The sequence below is a fragment of the Hyaena hyaena genome, unplaced genomic scaffold, assembly GCF_003009895.1.
Source record: "Hyaena hyaena isolate Hyena2069 unplaced genomic scaffold, ASM300989v1 scaffold_542, whole genome shotgun sequence".
NCBI lineage: Eukaryota > Metazoa > Chordata > Mammalia > Carnivora > Hyaenidae > Hyaena > Hyaena hyaena.
The window spans coordinates 601145-625726 of NW_024081175.1; the positions used below are offsets into that span (position 1 = coordinate 601145).

The 24582-nt window shown below is 38.1% G+C and overlaps 1 protein-coding gene across 1 annotated transcript in view; it reads left to right on the forward strand.

The window, feature by feature from the left end:
• SLC25A21 (solute carrier family 25 member 21) overlaps positions 1 to 24582 on the forward strand; it is a 487120-nt gene that overhangs the window by 329371 nt on the left and 133167 nt on the right. The window contains exon 3 of the mRNA XM_039255723.1: positions 22660 to 22743. Within this exon, the coding sequence (XP_039111654.1) occupies positions 22660 to 22743 (84 nt within the window). The remainder of the gene's footprint in view (positions 1 to 22659; positions 22744 to 24582) is intronic.

The window sequence follows — 24582 nt, forward strand, 5'->3', positions numbered from 1 at the left end:
TTTCTCCTCATGCTGCTTACAGGCAAGTTGCAGAAGTAGCCTGTCTCACTTTGGCAACGATTGGTCCATTCAATAACATCAGCTTTGGGGCGCCTGGGTGGCTTAGTCGGTTAAGCGTCCGACTTTCGCTTAGGTCATGATCTCGCGGTTCGTGGGTTCAAGCCCCACGTCGGGCTCTGTGCTGACTGCCAGCTCAGAGCCTGGAGCCTGTTTCGGATTCTGTATCTCCCTCTCTCTCTGACCCTCCCCTGCTCACGCTGTCTCTCTCTGTCTCTCTCCTAGAAATAAATAAAACATTAAAAAAAATAATAATAACATCAGCTTTTTCACAAAAGCACTTCTAATTTATACTAAATGCTCCTAAATTATAACTTCGTCTATAATAGGAACCACATATTATGTTTATTTGTTAGATTTTCTTTGCTCTAAGCATTGTGCCATGGAATCAGGATATGGTCAGATGTAGAGGGATAGTTAGATTCCATTTGCCCATAGTAGCAGAGTGTTCACCTGTGACCATATTTGGTCAGACTCTAGAGGGGATGCAAAGCTAAGTTGAGGTGAACTCCCTGCCCTCAGGGAGCTCACAGTCAAGAGGAGAAATATGACAAGTACCTGGAGACCACAGTGGGAGAGAGACAATGGCAAGTGTCATTCACTGGGCCTCCTCTCTAGTCCCTAGCAGGAGAAGATGATCTTCTGAGAATATGGTTTGAGCAAAGGCCAACAGATTTGATGTCTATGAACATACCTGTTATTTAAGAAAAGCTCTTTTGAGAAAAGGATATTTTTATCTGAAAAAATCAGAAATCTCTCTGAACACATACTTCAGGGAATGCTAAGCCACTAAAGTCTTATTTAGAAGATATTAGCTCCTTGTGAGTTTGTCAAAAATGAATTGTGTTATTTGTAATTTCTGGAGAGTGCCTTTTCTAAAGTAAGCTAAATATTTTTGTTAAGGCATTCCTACCTCTTGGCATTGTGTCCAGTTAGAGGCTTTATGACCAAAGAAAGGTTTCTGCAGGGGATGCAGGGGCCCTATTGGAGATAAAATGCCTTGTGTTTCCCTGCAGGAGGTCTAGCTCCCAGAGACGAGTTTAATAGCCATCCATACACTGAGAAGATCTTATCTCGTGTCCTATTGGTTCAGGGTCACTTGTTGGCTCACATCATACTGAAATGTGGGCAGAGAGAGGGAGTAATTTGTTAATGTCATGTAGGATGAACTTGGTTAAAAAGGGAAGTGTACCCGCTTTATAATAACACAAGTGTTTCCTTGCTAATCCCTTGGCAGGTTCATTATCTGTGCTGCCCCAGGCAATGGTTAGCCTATCATGAAAGTGAAATTTAACCCTCAGCATGAAATTAATCCTCAAAGACTTATGTCTGCTCAGTCTAGAAATAATACATTCTAAGTGATTGTATAATCCCCGACTCTTTCTTTATGCATAGGTGTTAAATTGTTATCAAGAAGTTATAAAGCATGCTAAGAAATTGATTTTTGTTTACTTGAGAAAACTGGACAAATTTATAAGAATGGAATAACTGATTTCCTAATTTAAGGTTGTAAATGTAAACCTGGCATGGTGGGTTATCATATGTCGGTGATCATACTCTTGTTTACTCTGCATTTTACCATATATATATATATATATGGTATATGTGATATGAATGAAGAATTTTTAAAGATATATCACTTGGCAAGGAGACTGTTTCCATCAGCTCCTTGACATTTGACATGGAAAAACTGGGAAACGCTTTGAGAATGCCAAATGGGTGTAAATGGTTCCTTGTAGAGTCAGGAAACCTTTAACAAGGGTTTAAGAGTAAAAGGAAGTGGGGCTGTGTCCCTTTTCCTGTTTCACAAGACAGGGCTTTATTCTTAACCTTTTCATGAATCTTTCTTTCCAAGGTGTATGGGCAATTAGAGGGAAAGAAGGAAGGAGAGGTTAGGATTGAGAAGGGGTGGAAGGAAGTCAATATTTACTGAGAAATATATGTATCAAGCATTTTATACACGTTGCCTTATTTAATCCTCACTGCAAATGGCAAAGTAAGTATCACTTTTCCAGATAAAGAAACAGAAAGGTTTAAATGTCCTTTCCCAAGTTTATGTAGTGGATAACTGCCGTAGTCAAGATTTGAACCCAGGGCCATCTCTTCCTGCATGTATCCTTACCTTGCCAAACCCTTTATCAGATTTGTGTTCCAGATTTCGGTTCTCTCATGCCTGGCCTAATTTAACATCCCTTTTTTACTACTGCTTCCTGTCAGTTGACATTGCTTGTCAGTCTCCTGTGGGAGGAAATTAAATTTGTCTGGCACAATTTTCCTTTCATAGAGCCAAGTTCAATGGAACCCAGTGCCCTTTCCTATATAGGTACAAATCATCTATTGAATAATTTACTTTCCCGTCTGCCTACTGTTCAACTACTTACTTCTTTTTTACTTTATAGGTATGCTTTTTCCTAAACTTCTAGAACATTCCTCCTAAACTTTCAAAAATCATATGTTTAGTTCTTAAGAAAAAGCTTTTACTAAGCCTTTACTAATGTACAGATATTTCCTTTTAAAACCCTCTAACAAGACTCCTTTCTATGCTGGTTTAGCTTCCCAGCCACCCATGAAAATATTCTGCTCACTGCCCCAGAACCGCCCTTCCCGGCATCACAGGTTCATTGCTTCAAATAAGTTTTCCCCATTTAACTCCATCTATTCTCTAATCCATCAACTCAATTTGTATATCCTATCTCCTTTAAGCATTTATTTATTTTCTCTCTGTGTGTGTATAAAATTTATTTTAATAGTACTGTATATTTACTTTGAATTCCCTTCTCGTTGACTCTGATTTTTAAACTTCCTTATATGTCATCTTATTTGGTATCCTTATGCCTGCCTGGGATAGTTTGCTGTAGAATTTATAGATAGCTTGAAAAATTAACTTTAATGGTCTTATCTGGAAGTTTTACATTTTAGTGATTACTATTTTCCTAATTGTAAGCAAGGTAAAATTATTCAAACTCTGGTAGACAATGAACATTTATGTTAATAAAGTCAAAGTAGATTCTGATAAAGTGTTCTCTGTTTAATAGCACACACACACACAAAAGATCACATCCACTTTGTTTTCTGAGATTTATGTAGTTATTGTGATGCTTTTTGCAAATAATAGTCATTTATAGTGTTTACAAAAATAGTCTTAGAAAGGCATAACACTCCAAACAAGCAGTAAAAAAATTGTTGCAAAGTAGATTCTTTTGAGTACCTAACAATGCCTTCCTGTTGTCATTGTTTATAATTTTGTTTGTTTTAAATTACTTCCAAATTGTCAGCTCACAGAAAAATATGAAAAGGTATAATGATCAGACTTTAGATTAATTTAGAATATTATAGAAAATTGTTTTAACTCTTGAGAATCCCTCTACAAGTATAAAAATGCAAATGAGATTGTCCCTGGTGTTTTAGCCAGGGCTGAGAGGCTCAAAGCAATAGGATATTTATAAGAAAATTCCAGACATAGCAGCGCTGCCATGATCCATATGACCCAAACGTTCCAGCTTTTGTCTCTTGTCCTGTCTAAGGAAAACAAAAAGAAATACCATGTAAGTTAGAAGATCCCAAATCATTATTATGACTCATTGTAATGAAAATACGTGTATTATTTTATAGAGTCATTAAGTTGATTTGGAAGAAAAAAGCACTCTTTAATTTTCATTACACTCTGGTGATTTTCAAGTCACTATCTCTCTATACACACTCCAAACTCTCTACAACACTGTCCTGAGAAACTGGCTATTTTTGTTTTCCAGTGAAAGATTTGCTTTTCTTTAAGACTATAATGGGGCAGGGGCGCCTGGGTGGCTTAGTCGGTTAAGCGTCCGACTTTCGCTTAGGTCATGATCTCGCGGTTCGTGGGTTCGAGCCCCGCGTCAGGCTCTGTGCTGACTGCCAGCTCAGAGCCTGGAGCCTGTTTAAGTCTGTGACTCCCTCTCTCTCTGACCCTCCCCTGCTCACGCTGTCTCTCTCTCTCTCTCCTAGAAATAAATAAAACATTAAAAAAATTTAAAAAATAAAAGACTATAGTGGGGCACCTGGGTGGCTCAGCTGGTTAAGCATCCAACTCTTGATTTCAGGTCAGGTCTGGATCTCATGGTTCATGAGTTTGAGCCCCACATCCGGCTTTGTGCTGACTGTGCTGAGCCTGCTTGAGATTCTCTCTTCTTCTCTTCTTGCCCCTCACCCACTTGTACTCTCTTTCAAAAACAAATAAACTTAAAAATAAAGACTATACTGACAATTCCTTATGTTTGGCAAGTTCTATTTAATTGCTAGTTTTATCAAACTAGCAAAGACACAGGCATGGAAATGACTTCAGCCTATCTATGTATTGATCTTTCTCAAATTTTATACTTGGAAAAGACCACACTGATTTCTTCAGCTGCAATTCAAATAGCTTGAAGGAAAAGAACATTGTGTATTTAAGAGTCTTTTCAATGTTCCTAATTTGGTTTGGAATTTAATCCAGTAGATTCCATTTTGGATTTCTCAGAAAACATTTTTGTCAGCCTTACAGGCACTGTGGCTTCATTCTAAGCTGATGCATCTTAAGAAAGATTGTTCAAGGAACACTAGAGAGATATGTTCATCTTTAATCAATTCAAAACTGACATAATACAGTTATCTTGTGATGAAATATATTTAATTTTAAACCTATGTAAGCAATTGAAATAATGAGAGACTATACAGTAAGTGACACCAAGCTTATAAGAGAGGAACTGAATTTGAAATTCAGGACAGTTCTCTAACTCTCATACCTACTCTATGTACTAGAGATGTTTCCCCCACAAACTCTAATAATGCTACATATATTAAAATGAAGCTGTATGCCAAAAAAATAGTTTTAGCCTTAGATCTTAGTTTTTAAGCCAGAACTTTTCAATCAAAATATAATAGAAGTGGGACATCTGGGTGGCTTGGCCGGTTAAGCGTCTGACTTCGGCTCAGGTCATGATCTCACGGTTCCTGAGTTTAAGCTCCGCATGGAGCTCTATGCTGACAGCTCAGACAGAGCCTGGAGCCTGCTTCAGATCCTGTCTCTCTCTCTCTCTCTCTCTCTGCCCCTTCCCCAATCATCTCTCTCTCAAAAATAAGTAAAATATTTAAACAACTTTTTAAATATAATGGAAACATAAACTTAATTTGAAATTTGCTCTTACCCACATATTACAAAGTAAAAAGTACATGCTTGCTATAATACATCTTCTGGGATGCAATAGATAAAATGTAGTCCTAGGAAAACACTGAAATTATATTTAATGGAAAAATATTTTACAGTTCTTTAGCTCAAAAATTTAAATCTAAATTAATTAAAATAAAATAAATTCATTTCCTCAGATGCACTAGGCACTTTTCAACTGCTCCGTAGCCACATGTGACTAGTGATTTCCATTTTGGACAGTGCAAATTTAAGCCTTTGTGGAATTTACTCAAACTATAGTGTTATTTTAATGGCCATTTTGCAGGTAGTTCGTATTTAGAAGAAACATGATAAAACAGAGATAATCTACTTTCGATATGTCCACTAGAAATCAGCATAAATAAAATGCTTTTGTGCTGAACTGATTTCTAAGTGCGCTTTTCCCCCTGAGTTTAGCTACGCATGTGTGTGTGCTGGAAGGGGGCTGGAGGGGTGGAGTGCTGTGGCTCTATGATCAGTCTATGACTTTAGAAAACAGAGAACCATCTCCCGTTTTGAATCCCATCATGAAGTCCTAGATAATCTAAACCCCTGCATCTATCCCAATCATGAAATTGATGTTGTGGGGTATTGAGGAGTGGATAGTATGGGTTTCCTATGGTGAAGGGCAGTGGTAATAACATTCCTTAAGGCTATATTAAGTTGGAAAAATAACTATCCTACAACATTAACCTTATTTCAGTTTATATAAAACACTCAACTTTAAGTAGAGTGAAAGAATATATTTTCTTTCATTTTGTCTTCTCTCGGGGGAGGAATATGAGTACTTTCTTAGTTCCTCTTTGCCTGAAATAGGAAAAAGAATACAACTGTTACAATGTACTTACTAGTATGCTAGGATACAATATTTAGGGAAAAAATCTTTAAAATGGAATGTTTGGATTCTGAACCTGAATATTCACACAATCTTTATAACGCCTTAAGGCACTTTATCAAAACTGCTTGTGTAAGGCACTTTCCACATTTAGTGTAAGTGTTTGAGTTGTTTGGTATAATAATAATTTCTGATTCTTTTGTGTGCTTATGTAGCATCTTTTGCTGGATACTAATGGCAATAAAAAGAATGTGAATGATACCAAAAAAAAAAAAGTCAAAGAGAAAACTGATTTGTTATTTGAATGCAAATATTGTATGACATATCCATGGCATATCCATGTTGGTACACAGATGTTTCTCTCCCTAAAAAAAATAACATGACAAAAGCACTAATCTATGATTATTTCTACTTTTCGTCCTATTTTGTTTTTATGAACATTTCCATTTTGAAATCTAAAGACTTGGATTCTCAATGGTATAGTAGGAACATACACTGTTCACAACACACAATTCTGTAAAAAACAATAATGTTTTCTCTCAGTGCTAAAGTAATCCTCTGAGGGGAAAATACAGTTGTAGATGATGGCAATTGTATTGCTGAATAGGAGTGGAAAAAGAAGAAGACATTTTACCAGAAGATAGGAAGATATATTATTTGTAGTCATGTTTTGAGATACCTGAAAACGCCCTCTTTCTCTGCAAGTTGCCATTACTCACAGGCTCGAAGGGTTGGACTTGAGGCCATGTTTGCACAATAACTCCATCCATGGACATGGCTAAGAGAGCCAGTGGTAGACAGCTAACACCTTTGAGAATTTTAACTCAGATATCATTTTGCAGTGAGAGAATCAACAGGAAACAAGTAGTTCTCTCAAGTTAGGATGGTTTAAAGACGGTTTACAAATGGGTTCCCAACAGAAGTATGGGCAGGGTATAAAGAAATCATAAGGAAGAGTTCAGGATCCTGAGGCTACCAGCAGCAGGAGGTAAAGTTTTCACTACCTCTAAGCTCGAAGGCATTCCTGAAGGGAAAGGTTACCCAAATTTGAAAGACGAAAGTCGTGAAGGGACGGCTTCCTGAGAGGAGCAGTGAACTTCTGTTGACAAAGACAAGGCTGAAAAAAACCTCACAGGAAGGAACCTTACAAATAAATATCCCAAATTCATCTTCCTCCTTTCCTCCTCTCACCTGTCAGGGCTTCTCATTGACCAAATCCAACTGGAAGGCAGAGAACATAGGGTTTGTTTGATGTAATCAATTCAGATCACCTCTCAGGGCAACAGCCAGGGTGGAAAAGGGTTGGGAGTGTGGCTGGAGGAGCAAATGAAAGGTATTTGGATCACGTAGTGGGAAACAGGAGTTGGTTGGCACTAGGTTTCTATCATATCATACTATGGCTGGGTAGCTGTATCAAAGTCAGTGCATCCATAGGGGAGCAGGAAGCGTGACTAACCAGAAGGAACTGGTCTACAGAGAGAGGCAGAGACATAGTACAGCGTTGGTCCTGGATCAGTTAAGGCAAATCTAGTTAGTTTCAGTAACAAAAAACCCCCTAAGTTTCAGTATTTATCCCAATAAAGTATATTCATACAATAGTTCAATGTGAGAATTACCAAATGTTAGAAGGTTTTCCTCAGTGTGTGATACAGGGATCCAGGCTCCTTCCATCTTGTGACTATTCACCCATGAGAGCTTCGGCATCCTCTGCTTGCTTCCTGCAGGTGATACAGATTTGATGTCGCGTGTAACTAGCATTGATGTAGGATGTATCATGTAAAGCACATTACAGGTGAAACAGGAGAGAGAATGAAGAAGCCACACTCATTTCTTAAAAATCTCAATCTGGAAGTGACACAGCACTTCACTTAGATTCCTTTTAAAAAAGAACTGGTCACATGACCTACACTTGGATGTACAGGGTGCTGGGGATGTACTTACTATCTGACTGTTTAGGTATTTCCCCAAATCAACTTCACACAATGGGAAAAAGGAGCAGGAGATTTAGTGGACTGCTTATCACTTCTGCCACAGTCCCTGATGGATTCCCCTGTTCCGGTCCCAGTTCCCAGGAGACCTCAGTATGCTTCCTTGTCACACATGGTCTCTGTAATAACCACTTCCTCCCTCATGTGAGTTACCTTGAGACATGGCAGTCCTAGCAACTAAAGCCCTTGGTGAAGCCGTGTTCCTTTAGGATAGTTATTGCCATATAAGAAAAAGGTCATCCATTTATACCTTTAAATTTCTAGAATGTTTAAATTTGAGATTTTTAAGAAAATTGTCTTTATCTTCTTTGTATCTAAAAATGTAATGTCTTCACCTGTGTATTTGTTTACCCGTGCTAAACTTTTGTCTTCAGTCATACAAATGTTCAGAAGTTGTACAGCTTTAAGGGCGCCTGGGTGGCTCAGTCGGTTAAGTGTCTGACTTCAGCTCAGGTCATGATCTCATGGTTCGTGGGTCCGAGCCCTGCGTCGGGCTCTGTGCTGACTGCCAGCTCAGAGCCTGGAGCCTGTTTCAGATTCTGTATCTTCCTCTCTCTCTGACCTTCCCCTGCTCACACTCTCTCTCTCTCTCTCTCAGAAATAAATTAAAAAAAAAAAAAAAAAACTTTAAAAAAAAAGTTGTGCAGTGCACATCATTAAAAAAAAGGAGTTGTACATCTTTGTAATTCTCTTGATAGTCAGCTGACACTGAATCTGACACAAGTAAAATTACTAAAAGTATGTACACACTTGAACTAGTCTTCATTGCAAAAAGTTCTCTTGGCATCACATTTAAAGTTGTGAATATACTGACTTCACCATTGAAAATACTCATTTCTCCCCTTCCTTTATTCCAAAAGTTGTCTACATTCAAGGGAATGAAAAAAACAGGGAATACCTGCCAACTATTCTATAAATTATATCAAGGTTTTTTAATAGACATTTCAAAGTATGGAATTGCAGCTGTCTTGTGGTTTCTGCCAGAATTTGACCTAACACACATGAGTAAGAGTCGGCTTAGCAGTTCCAAGTGGTGCAGTGTTGCTTTCTCTTTGTTTCTGCCTTCCTGCTTGCTTGCTTCCATCCTTCCTTCTTTTTTCTTTTCCTTTCTTTTCTCTGCTTTTCTTTTCCTCCCCTTTCTTTTCTGTATTCCTTTCTCTTCTCTCCCCAAAAGGGATAGTGCAATACAATCAGAGCCCACAGAACACCACAGTGATTTGGTCAGAATTTTTAAAGATATAGGTTTTTTAAAGGAATATTTTCCTCAAATTTTCAAACTAAACATGCATTTATGCGAATCTAAATAACAGACACATAGTTCATAATGCAAATGTGGAAAATGTACCAAAAAAGAGAAAAGGGCATTTTGGAGGGAAGAAACAAACAAACTACAAAACAAATAGAGGAACAGAATGAGAAAGGAATAATGCTGGCTGGCATCAGCTGATATGAGCTTTATCCTCATCTTCCTTATCATCAGTTATAAATTAGTTCTTGTTCAGCTCCTAGGAGTGACAGGGACAGGACCCTTTGTTAAATGCACAGAGTAGAAGGATCCTGAAAGGACAGGAGCACATGGCAGCAGAGCTGTCTTCCCATGAGCAGGAGAGACTATACCTGCCTGAGGTGCTTTACCTGAGCATGACCACTGGGCCTAGGAAAGAGGAAACTGGAGACTGTCTGCTCCCTTCCCCCATCTCAGGACAGCCCATTCTCAAGGAAAGTTCAAACTCAGCCAGAGGCCACTTATCTCAGAACCTCAACTCTGGCACAGAACTAAGAAACAAAACACTTACGGAAAATGGTCTCTGAATAGCCAAAAAGATGTTACAAAGGCCAGGCACCAGTGCTCATGAATTTGACTCATGGTATGGTCCCTGCAGCCCTCACTAAGAGCCATGACGAAGCTGGGTTATCTCGTCCTTCATTCACTGCTGGTCCTAAGTGGTGAGTTAAAGGTCACGGGAATAATGCAGGAGAATAAAGGAGGTGGAGGAGATAGAAGCAGGAAAAGTGGCTTAGGGGCAGACACAATGATGTGCAGGCAATGTTAGCCGATTGCTTAGCAATAAGGGACAGAACAAAACCATACAGAGAAAACAAAGAACCAGAGAAGCACTATGATGTCATTGGTATAGGGACTGGCCTGCCCAAGCCTTGGAAGGCCCAAGCCGATCTCAGTGAAACAGCACGGAAGGATAATTCCCATTCAGAAGGCCTCCCCTGACCCCAGGCACCATGAACATGCATATGAGGTTGCCTGTGTGCCGTTCAAGGAGGCAAGGAAGATTACAACACATCTGGGAAGATTTGCCTAGTTTATGTTTTAATGCTACATGTTTGTGTCCTGTTAGAATGCAAACTTCTGTGACAGGGTCAGTGTCTGAGTTAGGAGTCTTAACATGTAAGTGTCCCGTACAGAGTAGGTGCTCGATAAATGTTAGTTGGCTTGAATTCTTTTTGTAAATTTCACTGTTCCCAAACACTTTTTGCTCTTCTATACTCAATGATAAGGTTTTACTCGTGGAGAGAGGAGCTAAAAGCCCCAATGTTTAAATCTAATCTTCACACTTAGAATTAATGATAATAAATGCAAGTGAGTAAAGTTTTATTGGTCACAACCAGAACTCACCCTAGCAAAAGTTTGAAGATTTAACTCTTAATATGTTCAGTGTAGATTTCTTATTTGGGTCTCATTGTAAATGAATGCCTTATGTTCTTAGTCTTTAAGAATTTAGGGAACCTACATTAGCCAAGATATCCAATTAATCTAGATATTAATTCATAGAGAGTTAAGCGTCTTTTTTTAAAGATAATTGTTTTAAAATGCAAAGTTACATTTATGTAAAAGCTGCTAGTTGTAATAAGATCATCATTTTATGAAATTAAATGACTTGAACTTTGTTGAAGTGCTTTGTTATCTGCCAAACTACCCACCTGTAATTTGGCCAAAAATATTAGTTGTCTTTTATTAAATATTTGATTAACTGGTAAAACATAGTTTCCTGTACAAGTTCTGTGACCAATGTAGGCCTGCTCCTGGGTGGGAATAATTTATACATCTCTTCTGCTGCCAGTGTTATAAGTGATTTTTAATTATTTTTAGCATGTTATTTGATGGTAATTATGAAACCACACCCTTCCTCTGGAGCTCTCTTGAGCATGGGTTCATGTCATAATGGAGTTTTCATTATTATAAACATATAGTTGAGCAAAAGAGAGAGGGCTAGTAAAAGAGATGAGAGAGGGTGGGGCTTGGGTGGAGAGAGATAGGAGAAATTACAGAGTTAATTGATATTGACCTTGACAGTGTTCCCCAGGCAGAAAATAGGCTCTTAATCACTTGGGGGAAAAAACAAACCATAGAACAGATGCTAAATAAATATAAAAACATTTTTTTCATCCAGAGAAATCAATCCAATTGTCTACAATAAAAGACCTGAAAGGAATCACATGATGTCTTGCTCTTCAAATAGGACTGCATCTGAATTCTTCCACAAAGATGTCTATCCCACCTGCCCCATGAGAAATCTCTCTCCACCCACAGCCTACACTCCTGATAATGAGGGATCAAATCAAATTAATACAATCAGTTCATCTCTGAAACTGTTCTCCCCATTCAGGCTGAGTTTTTAATAGTTCCAGAGATAAACGTCGAAGTCAGTTGGGTGGCATGCAAGTTACAGTATTCCCTTTTTAATAAATGAAAAAAGCTTGGGTTCAGAGATGTAATTTTACTGGTCATTCTCTGAACTAGAGACAAAAATGTTCAATACAGGTGACAGACTTCAGGGAAACCTATTCCCTCTAGTCTGATGCTCTTCTACCTCCAAGCTGATACTTTTTATTTTATCCTTTTTCAAGTGATTGTTTTACTCTACAGATGTAAGGAACTGTGAAACTAAGGAGCACCCTGAGATGAGATCACATATATAAAAATGTTCTTGGGGCACCTGGGTGGCTCAGTCAGTTAGGCATCCGACTTCAGCTCAGGTCATGATCCCATCGTTCATGGATTTGAGCCCCCAGCCAGGCTCTGTGCTGATAGCTCAGAGCCTGGAGCCTGCTTCAGATTCTGTTGTCTCCCTCTTTTTCTCTGCCCCTTCCCAACTCATGCTCTGTCTTTCTCTGTCTCTGTCTCTCTCTGTCTCTCTCTCTCTCTCTCCCTCTCTCAAAACTTAACATTACAGGGGCACTGGGTGGCTAAGTTGGTTAAGCGTCCAACTTTGGCTCAGGTCATGGTCTCACAGTTTGTGGGTTCGAGCCCACATTGGGCTCTGTCCTGACAGCTCAGAGCCTGGAACCTACTTTGGTCTCTATGTCTTCCTCTCTCTGCCCCTTCCTTGCTGTTTCTCTTTCTCTCTCTCTCTCTCTTTTAAAAATAAATAATCATTTAAAAAATTAAAATAAACATTAAAATAAATAAAATAAAAAAGAATAATAAAAATACTCTCCAACTTGAAAGTGATTTACAAGTAAGCAGTATGATTACCACTTTTTTGGTCATTTGAGCGTCCTATCCACCTATAAAATGCTTTTGAAAACGCTGTCCTCATTTGGAACCAATAACAACTGATCCAAATCTTGGTAACATATGAGGTCAATCTTGGTATAAAATTAAAACTTCCCTTGAAATTTTCCTCAACTATGATAAGCATAAGCATATTTTCTTCCTTACTAGCCAAGTTTATTATCTCCATTCCCCAAATTTCTTTCTAGCATAAGCATTAATGCTTATGAATGCAAAACAACCACCCACTCTCTTAATCGTTCTTTCTTTGACATTACTGAAAAACATCTCTCCTTATCAGTGCTAAATAAACCATAAAATAGGCACATTTGATCAGTTAAAATAAAATGGAATCATATATTAGGCCTCTAGAGACTTTATATTCTCTGACGTTCTCCCTCACTGGGACCCCTGGCTCATGGTCTCTAGTGCATAATTAGTTTATGTGAAGTGGCTCAGTTCCCAGGACAAGTAGGGTTCTGGTAGATTTGACTGTTTTTGAATTCCCTGTTCTGGAAATCTTTTACCATGGCTACACACCAAGAACTTCCATCTCAGCGTGAGCAATGAGCTGAGGTTCAACAGGTGAGAATGACGTCATGTAGTCCTCTGTCACCAGGCAGTAGGTGCTATTGATGGACATTAGGAAAACCTGTCGACCTGAGGAGGCAGGTGGGGAGGCTCAGTGAGAGAAAGAACGTAGCTAACTTTTTGTGGAGAGAGGAATCTAATTTTTTTATCTGTAATTATTTGGGGAATATGGGACAACAATGATACTTATCAAGACTGTGGTAATTTTAGTATTTGATTGCTGAAGCTGATGTATCCCTCTCTACTCTCATTCCCTTGCTAATGGGTTATTTTCCAACCTGTGATCCATCCTTCCCTTACTTACTTCCCAAGTATGATTTGGCTTCATGTTAATTAACCACTGTAATGGCCAGCCTACATAAGTGCACTTGGGAAAATGTAGGTAGGTGCTTCTGGTCTTTTGTGGACATTAAATGTGAAGTTTAATTAAATATATGCATACACACACACATATGTATATTCAAAAAGTGGCAGCACTATATTATGATATTATAAGCATAATTTTATAATGTGGCATGTATTTTATAAAGCAAAATACTGAAAGTCATACTAGTCAGGCTTTTGTTTAATTGAGACCAGTTTATGCTTGGAGCATTTTAATTATACAGCTATGTCAATTAGTCTGTTTTATTGCATGTGGTTTTACATTATTAGATTTAAGCTGTAATCTCTAATGATCATTTGTCTCTGACTTGTTAACTAGCATATTGTCATTAAAATAAATTTCACAATTATATTGTCAGTGTTCTTAGTTATTATCCCATAAGTAATATAAACAACTGGAAGAACATGTGCCAGATGGTAGAATCAACTGTCTTATCATGATTCATTTTACAATGTCAAATTATGCACGGATTCTAAATGCTAGGAAGACCATATGTCTTATAATTGTGTAAGATGTACAAAACTAGATCTGTTTCATCACACTAATCAGGGACACATAGGTAAATGTTTACTGTAACAAAAGTTGTGGTTGGCAAAATGATGAAACCTTTATAGGATATTTAAGTGTATGCTTAAAGTGTGAATGGTAGAATGTGCAGTCACAGAATATCAGACTTTAAATCTCCCTTGCTTGTGAAAGGAGACTACAATTAGATGTGTCTAGGATCACAGGAAATTACTTAAAGTATAATCAGGCTATCTGGGTTGGTCTGATATTTCAGAGAGATAATATTTTTGAGGTTCTGTTCAAAAGCATATTCAAAATTACATGGCACAGAAGATTTCCCCTGCTTTTGTGACCTTGCCAAGATGTGTTACCTTATCTGTAGTAATTATCTAGGCTGACTGAGCACTCCAGGTTACATATTTCTTCAAATTATAAACTGTTTTATAATAACATAGAGAAATTTATTAGTGTCCTTTACAATATCATAAACACTAAGCCAAAGCATAGCCCTTCCCACCTACACCTACTAAAGACATTCAGACTTTAAAAAGGCAAAGGACATCTTAATTTTTACCAGGTATTAGTCTGTATTTCTCTTATAAGGAGACTTTCTTAGAGCAATGACTGAGCAACATTCAGGAAAAATATCTTTTCATTTCCCTGAATTTTTAGAATAATTTGATAAGCAGCCAAATATGTAAGGGTACAGCTTTTGAACTTCAGTCAGTGGTCACTGCTCAGACAGAGCCAAACCCATGACCCTTGTGGATTTGTTAGCATTATTTTAGGGTGCTAATTGATGCCAGGCCTGGGTTGTGAACCCAGCAACCAAAGGCAGTGTTTTAAATTGCAGGCGAACCTAGTTCCCAGAATCTTTAACACTTGGAGTCTGCCTTATTTTATAACTAACTACTAACATCTTGCCTCCCACTTGTTTGTCCTGTTCTAGAGGACAGGATCTGTGGCTTATTCATCTCTGTGTCCCCAGAACTCTCACCTTTGTCTCTGTGCAGATGGGGATCTCGGGAAATGTTGAGGTAGAAATCTGTGTTTGGAACTATAAACCACACCCTTCCAACGTGATTAAAGGACTCTTGTGCTCATCATTGCCAAGACAGTGCTATGCGGATTATTGTTATATTCAATCTAAAGTAAAACAGAATACTTATAACTAACATTTTTTTTTTGAAAAATGTTCAAAGAGACAACTTTTCTTCCCAGCACTTGTTAAAGAAAACTTACGGAATCATCTCTCAAATCAGTAGTCTCATCTTCCCACCATCTGATATGGTCTTTCTGCAGGGATGACAAATGCAGAGTCCCCATTCTCCTCCAGTTCAGGGCTTAGCTTTCTTGGAAACTGGGTATTTCTTCTCTCAGGGCAGCCTCAGTGGAAGGTGATTTTTCAGAGTACAGGATACAAATAAACATGGTGGAAATTTTTCTAAAGATATGCTTCATGGGGCCCTTTCCCAGAGTTGGTAAGGTAGCTGTGTACACCTACACTTCAAAGCCTCAGACATGTCTTTGCATGTTCGGTGTGACTTTGGCCATTCTCAACCAACCAGTAAGAAAGCAAACATACTTCATAGGAGAAACATCTCATTTCTGTAAGATAGGCTAATTATGGCAAATTAAAATCTTTATTTAATCTTCCTACAGTTATCCTCTTAATGTGTTCTGTAATTGTGAACCTTTGGTCTTTTAATCTCTGGTTCATTAGTGGGTTTCTTAAGTGTTTATTAAGAAGCATGTGTAACATTCTGGTAATGACTAATAATCTTTGTTCATAGCACATTTGCAGAGATCTTGGTAGCGAGTTTCATTAGATTCATCACCACTTATCATTAGCATACAGTTTTAATTAGCAGTCTCCCACCTCTATAAAATATGGAATTGGGGGCTCTATAAAACAAAATGAAATTCCTCTTCTTTCTTATGGCCAACAAACTCAGATATAAGTCTGTGTTGCGCTGTCCCTTCAAAATCAAAGTGTCTTCTAATGTCTGTTCTCCCATTTTACTGCCGAGGAGAAAGGCAAAGAAGGATTAAACTACAAACCTCACTAGTTTTCACCACTTATTGGTGGCTACATTCAAATTGTAACTGGTAGCTCCTGGTCTGTGGCCCAGTTCTCCAAAGTTCCTCACTTTTGACAGTAAGGTGTAATTTTTATGTAGCCTACGGCATGATGGTAGCATACAACTTGACTCGGGAAAAATGTGCCGTCTAGGGTTATCTTTGGTGGTGTGGGTTCCCTGCATCTCCACTGGAAACAAGACAACCCTTTCCACCTCCTTTTCGATAACTGAAATCTTTTTAAAGGGACAAGATCTGAGAGACAACATCTCACATTAAAGGCACGCTAAGGATAAATGCTGTGAATGCTTTTCTGAGAGTGGAATTGAAGAGGTGAAGGTAGGAGAGAGAACAAAAATACTATTGAACTGGAAAATCACCTGGAGATGATGTGAGAGCTAAACGTCACCTTCTCATAGCTTTTCTTGGGATCAATAGCAGTACCAAAGGGATGGCTTGGAATGGCTTTCACCCCCTCCCGAATTTCCATCAGTTTCCTACTCTAAAGCACCACAAATAATTGCATGATCGAACTAAAAACCAGAGTGCATGCTATGCAAATATGGCTTCGGGACAAATGTCATCATCTACCCCAATCTGACTCTGCAACTCAACTTCCAGCCTTCATATAAATACAGTATAAATTACATATACGCGTACATATAAACATATATGTGTGTCTGTATGTGTGTGTCTTGAAGCCAGGACCCGCTCAGTATAGATACCATCAGCCATCAGTATATTTTTAATGACAGGTTTAAAATCACTTCACAGATGAAGGCACTGCATAGATTTGAGATTTTGAAATTTTCAAATAACCTCGTCCTACAGCTTTTAAGGAAGCAAAGCCATTTTATTTCTTATAGACATATCTTTTTTATGGCCATATCTTAAGAAGAGCTCAGACAAGACAAATGCCTAACCTGGCATTTTTAACTGTGCTGAGAATCAACAACAGGCTAGTTTGAAATTTGGTATCACTGGCTAAGCACACAGCTAAGTCAGTGGGAAATCCTGCAGTAATGGTTCTCCAGCTTAGTGAAAAATAAAGATTTTAGTGAGTGAGAACATTCTCCAGCTCTTAAAAATATGCTTGTACATTTGTTTACGAAAGGTGAGCTGCTCCTTGCCCTGGTGGTTACCACAGAAACCCACTTCATGTTTATGGCATGGTCGATTACAGGGCTGTTCCCTCCATTTGTAGGACTATGAAGCTGTGCTCCCTGACACCACAGCAGATAGGATTGCTCGCTCCTGGACAATGAGGCTTACGTAGGGTTTACACCACATTCCTTTCTGTGTGTTTTATCTTGACTGGATGTTAGGCACTGAATACTTCTCAAAGTATTCCTCCACTGTCCAATTGGCCAGTTTGGCAGCAAGTTTTCATTCTAAAGAAGTTTCTCAGATGGAGATTCCAGATGTGTCTAAGCTGCTTTTATTAGGACAATGGAAAGGTCCAACCTTTTCTTCTAAATACAATCAAGAGTAGTGTGGCTTTGCCTTTGTAATTTTACAAAGAGTTGTATTATGTAACTGGAAAATTGTCTCCCCGGGCATAAAGAGAATTCGTTAGCACAGAACGCAGCTTGGAATAATGCTGACATAATGCTTCAATCCAAGAAAGCAACCTTTTAAGTTGCTGAAACACAGTAAAGGGGAAGAAGGAAATTGCTGTTTTACATGATTGACCAAAATGCACTGTAATTATATCGACTTGAAACAGATTCCTTAGAAGAACTGATAACTCTGTGATCCGATTAAGTCATGTGTAGTAGAACTAAATACTGCATGTACTTTCTCCGCAAAGTGTAGACACGCCGTATTTGAGATGTGCAACGGAAGAGACAGCTGTACTTGCCTTAGCCTGTTTAATGGGACTCCAGCTGCTTTAGCATAGTAATGAATGGCGGGTGGCTTTACTGAGGAATTAATATTTACCATGCCTACCCATCCTTTTGCACTGCCTTACAACACTGCTTGTGGACCCTCCTCATGTAATGTTATTTCGATGTCACCACTCCTGTTTGTAATTAACATAGCATCACTCATCAGTCAGCTTCTAAGTGGAACACTCCTTACAGATTCCACTAACAGTTCTTTTTGCCTGTTCTAAAGTGGGTGGGGAAAATTTAATTACAGATATTTAGCTCAAAGATAGCCTTCCCATTTCCCCTCTTCTCTCCAATGTCTTTACATAGTGCTATTTAATGTCAGCTACAGTCCACCCATAGACAGGAGATCATCTCCAATAAGAGTTATAATAGTATTTATTCAATGCCAGTAAAACTCCTTGGCTGACATTGGATACCCTGAAACACTATTATTACTTGCATATGGTAATCATCTATTTGCACAGCTCCTTCACCTAAGTATAAGCTTCTAGAGGGCAGGATTATGTCTTATTTCTGTAGAATGCCCCAAATAGTGGGATACCTAATATATGCTAAGTGTTCAAAAACTCTAATTAACTGCATGAATGGTGGATTAGAAATATTATCTGTCAGATTCAATAAAAAAGAAGAAATTGCAACTAGCAAGTAAAATGCCTGGATTTCCAATAGCAAGGTTAGATAACTAATTATGAAATAGCTGTACTCTGGATTCATCTTGGTGTAAGCTGACAAAAGATCTTCCTTGTTACCTGAGCACACAGACATCATAGACAAAGCTGATGTTTGTAACTCCAGCAGTGAAAAAGGGGCTAAGGTCACTTTTCTAGTATTAGTATGTGCTTGCTTTGGTCCCCCTGCTGACTCACAGTCCCTTCTAGGACCAGGGTCATGTAACTGTGAGATGGCCATGCAGAGTTAACTAAGTACTCAGCTAAGGAGCCAGAAAAGGTCAAATGGTCTATATTGGGCCTTGACTTTATCTCATAAATTCCTCCCCCAGCCCACTCAGGTCACCACCCACTCTGAGCAACTGAGTCCTGGACCACCTATCCTGAAGGAAACGAGGGAGGTTGCCATGGTGGGTGCTGCTCTCTTCCTTCACTTCCCTTTTTTTTTTTTAATTCTTTTATTTATTTCTGAGAGAGAGAGAGACAGCGTGAGCAGGGGAGGCTCAGAGAGAGAGGAAGACACAGAATCTGAAACAATCTCCAGGCTCTGGGCCAGCTGTCAGCACAGAGCCCGACGTGGGGCTCGAACCCACAAACCTTGAGATCATGACCTGAGCCGATGTCGGATGCTTAACCGACAGAGCCACCCAGGCACCCCTCCTTCACTTCTCTTAAAAGGACAGCTTTCCGGGGCACCTGGGTGGCTCAGTCAGTTAAGCGTCCGACTTCGGCTCAGGTCATGATCTCACGGTTTGTGGGTTCGAGCCCCGCGTCGGGCTCTGTGATGACAGCTGGCCCAGAGCCTGGAGCCTGTTTCAGATTCTGTGTCTTCCTCTCTCTCTGAGCCTCCCTGCTCACACTGTCTCTCTCTCTCAAATAAAGTAAATTTAAAAAAAAGGACAACTTTCCCTCACTGGCCTTTGTTTCTCTCATTTCCCCACCTGGAATGCTTTCTCACGCTTACTCTTTTTGCCTCTGAATCCTATAGGACCAGCTCAAATCCCTTCTCCTTCCTGAAATCCTTCCTGCCCCCTGCAGAAAGCAGTAATTTCTCCCTCTGATGAACACCTGGGCAGTTTGGTGTGGATCCTACATGACATTATGAATATTTTTTCTTTGTCTTATAAATTATTTTTCTCATTCCTTTATTTATTGTGTCTTTGACAGTGAGGATAATGCCCTGAGTTTTTGTAAAACCTGTAGATCTTATTTCATCTGACAATTGTTTTTAAAATACTTGATAATCTGGGGGAAAGGGCACCTAGAAAGGAATTTGATGGAGCTAAATGAATTTAATGAAAATTATTACAGATACTATGAGAAAAATCTATGAGCATGTAATACTATTTATAAAATATAAAACCATTTTAAATTATTTTCTTTAAAGAACAATTAGAGAAGAATCTTGGCTTTCTCAAATAGGACATGAGAAAATGTTTCATACTCAGCCATGACTATAGGTTACAAATATGCAAATACAGAGATGGAGATCCTTTCCCATACTAGAATCAGCATCATATTTTAGAAATCATTCTCTCTGTTATTTGTATTTGTAGTATAAACACATTATATGCAAAGTTATTAGATAAATAAGTGTACATATATTTTTCTCATTGTACTATTTTGTGTTTAGTGTTAATTCATTTGTATCCAGAGTACCAAGTTTTCTCATCTATGTGAAGTAGTCCAGAAATACCAAACATGGTGCATTTACCTGACCATCTTAATCATGTTCTTGATTATAGACAGAACCACTTACTGAACCTTCTGGGGTCAGTGGTTATGCACACTCAAATGTACCTCTAGACCCAGAATAGTTTAAATGAGTTGGCTGTATTGATCCTTGAGCTTCTAATGAGCTCAATACAACTTAAATTTTAGAGATATAATTCTTGTCTAAAAACTAACCTTCTTGGAGGGTGCCTGGGTGGCTCAGTTGGTTGAGCGTCCAACTCTTGATTTCAGCTCAGGTCATGATCCCAAGGTCATGGGATCACATGGAGTCTGCTTAAGATTCTCTCCCTTTCTCACACACACACTCTGTCTCAAAAATTAAAAAATAATTAAAAATTAAAAAATTTAACCTTCTGTAAATGATCATGTTAACAGAGGTGTAAATTTGACAAACAAAACCATCATGAATATAAATGACATTTTAAAATTTTGGCAGTAGTAGAATATTACTTTATGGATTGAAGAGGATCAAGAAAGAGTCATGTTGAATGTATCATAAAACACACATACACACACTTATTCAAAGAGAAAAAGGATTACCCAACAAGATTACCCCTTTCTTTACATTTCTGTTGCCTCCATTCATATTCTGGCATTATTATCTTCACCTAGATTATCATATTGCCTTCATGGTTGTTCTGCCCTTCATACTGCCATTCCAGTCCACCCAGTCAGGCAGTAAATATTTTTGTAGGTATTTGTATGTGCTCTGCTGGAAGAACTCTGCTGGAAACTCAGCATCCTCATCTCAGAATGGCTACCCTCCTGCACAATTACATTCAGCAACTCTCCGCTGTGCAAAATCAAACATAATCCAGCCTCACTTTCCAGTCTTATAATAGACTCATTTCTTTCCTATGCCCAACTGTTTCAATCAAAGCGAAATATTCACTCTTTTCTGTGATATATGTGTCCATTTTCAGCATAACTCCCTGTGGCCTAGGACCATAAAATACATCATTCTTAGAGGTAGAAGTGTTTGTATCATAAATCCAACAATCTCAGAAAAGTATCTTAAAGCAGACAATATAAGTGGTGTTTTTAAAAAGTTCTTTAAAAATTCTTTTGGCGAAACTCTGGAAGGAAAAACAGGCCTTAACTAAGAATTGGAGGGAAGGAAGTTAAACACCAGCTGAGAGCAAACTAAAGAAACCCAAAAAAGGGGAACTCGGGTATAGAGAAATGAGAGTACTTGTCTTAAATCTCTTTAGAGACAAATCCCAGAGTGGCATACAAAATAAGTAAGTTAAGACCCTGACCCTGGGAAACATCCACAGTTTGAAGGTTAGAGTTCTGAGATGCATGATCATAACCAAAAAGAAGGGGAAAAAAAGATTTTAGCTTTCTACAATGGAATATATTTTTATTGAGCACCAACTATATACAGAACATTTATGAAGGTTCAAGTAGCCTGAAAGTAAAAACCAACTCTGCTCCCTCATGAAGTAGAAGTAGTGACTGTAAACTGTATCACAATACAAATTCAACTCTTCCCCTAAGCACAGATCCCTGTCTGACAGAATGAATTCCAAATTCACAATCAGGATCCAAGTTAGGCCATATTAGCATCTCTGTATTTAAACGTTTTATTAAATTACCATCAAAAAGGCACTAAGTAAGATAAGAAATAGAGCTACTTATTTATTTCATATGCACCTTCAGATTTCTGAATTACACATTAAACATTCTATGTTGTCCTTGTATGCTTTTCACAAAAGAAGAAGGCATAAATACCTCAGGGTGCATCTGCCTAAGAAACAGGTGAAAAAAAAACTTCTTTCTATAGTTTCTATTAGAGTACAGAGAAATAGAATTTTAAAGGCTACAAAAATAAGGTAAGGATTATATGAGGCAAATAAATCAATAAAATCTATAGCAAAAGACCAATATTTTAGATTACCCTAAAAAGGCTGAGTTTCTAGGGGCGCCTGGGTGGCTCAGTCGGTTAAGTGTCCGACTTCAGCTCAGGTCATGATCTCACGGTTTGTGGGTTCGAGCCCCACGTCAGGCTCTGTGCTGACAGCTCAGAGCCTGGAGCCTGTCTTTGGATTCTTTGTCTCCCTCTTTCTCTGACCCTTCCCTGCTCACACAGTCTCTCTTTCTCTCTCAGAAATAAATAAAACATTAAAAAAAAAAAAAGGCTGAGTTTCCTAAAAGTTTGAAAAATGAGGGAAGCCATTTGACAAAATCCTTAACTTCAATTTTTTGTTTTTGTTTGATTTTGTTTCTAGGTTCCAGATTCAGAGATGTGCAACTGATCCAAGCAGTTATAAAAGCCTGGGAGATAGTTTTCGAACAATTTTCCGAACAGAAGGGTATGTACAGTTTTTCACGTATGGACTTTATGTTGACATAGGCATTTAACATATTACTATATGTTTTTTCATTTTTAATGGTTCATTTTCCTCGTGTTATTAGGGGAAAATATTTAAAAAGATACCTTCCCACTTTGTTTTTGTTTTTCCGGATAATACCATTGAAAACTAAGTATGTTATACCATAAGAACTACCACAAAAATGATATTAATATTCAGTTTGTTGACTAGAAGACAATTTCTGTTTTGTGCCATTAAGATTTTTTAAAGTTATCATAACAGCAGCTCTCTAAACGTAATAGTTCTTTATTTTGATTCTTGAATATAGTGCCCAAATGTGTTCCGTATTTGCATTGCAGTTTATGAAAATCCATTCAAAACAGAACTGTGTCAAAAGTTGATGTTCACATTTGTTATCTTGTCTACTAGATGATCAGATAAATAGAGTATTTTTTTTTACATAGGTGCCTGGATCGCTCAGTCATTTAAGCATCCGACTCTTGATTTTGGCTCAGATCATGACCTCACAGTTTGTAGGTTCAAGCCCTGCATCGGGTTCTGCACTGACAGTGTGGAGCCTGCTTGAGATATTCTCTCTCTCTCTCTCCCCCCCCCTCTCCCCCTCTCTCAGTCTCTCTGCCCCTCTCCCACTCATTCTCTCTCTCAAAATAAGTAAACTTTTAAAAATAATCTAATAGGTGAAAAATAAAACTGTCTATAAGCATTCTTTTGATTATAACTGGGATTGAGTGTGCTTTTATACCATTAGATGTCATTTCTTTTATGAATTGCTTATTTGTGTTCTTTGTCCATTTCTCTTAAGTTAGATATTTTATTGATTTGTAAGAGCTCTGTATATATTCTAGGTACTAATTCCTTAACAATGACATAGTTTGCAAATATTTTTCCAACTTGTCATTTGTCTTAGAGCTATAGTGTCTTACACCTTTCAGAATCTTAAAATTTTTGAAGATTGTGGTTTTGTGATTATATCTATCTTGTTCTCTGCAATATTTGACCCTATTGTCACATTAGAAAGAAGGATATCTTTTAGCCCCGAGATTATAAACATTTTCTTCTGGTATGTTTGACATTTAAATCATTAATCTGTCTGAGAATTGCTTTTTTTTTTTTTTAATGTGCCGTGTGGCATATAGGAATTAAATTTATTTTTAAATGGTTAGTCAATTGCCCAAATACCACTTGTTGAAAAATCTATCGTTTGCTCCCTCATGGAAATGCTAGCCTTTTTGTGTATTAAAATTCCATGTATACACCATCTAAATTTTCTATTCCATTTCTCCATTTCCTATTCTGTTTCATTAGTTTATCTGTCTCTATGCCAGTATCAGACTGTTTTAATTATTTTAATTTTGGAGTATTTGGATAATATATAAAAGTATGTCCTGCAGTATAAAGTCTAAAGTTATCATGGTACAGAGCCCTTCCTAGGATGGCTCTAGCATAGCCTAGTATGGCCTTCCCTTTCTCCAGGCTCATTCCCCATTCACAGATCTCCTCTAAGAACAGCCAACCTGCTCACATTCTCATAGCTTTGCATGCTAGTCTTTATCTTATTCTTGCAGGGCCAGTCCCCTCATCCATACAAGAAACTATCCCTCTTCATTCAAGAGTGCCTTCTCATTTCTTTCTCTCTGACCATCTTTTCTCTACCACACACTTTCTTTACCAATCACTCTTATATGCTATACAAAATATAGCATGCATCTGTCTAGTTTATTGTGGCTGTTTTCTGTCTGTTCCCTCTCTCTCACCCAAAGAATACAGTTCCCTAAGGGCTATTTCTCATTTAGCTCTGTATTCCTCTCCCTATGTTTA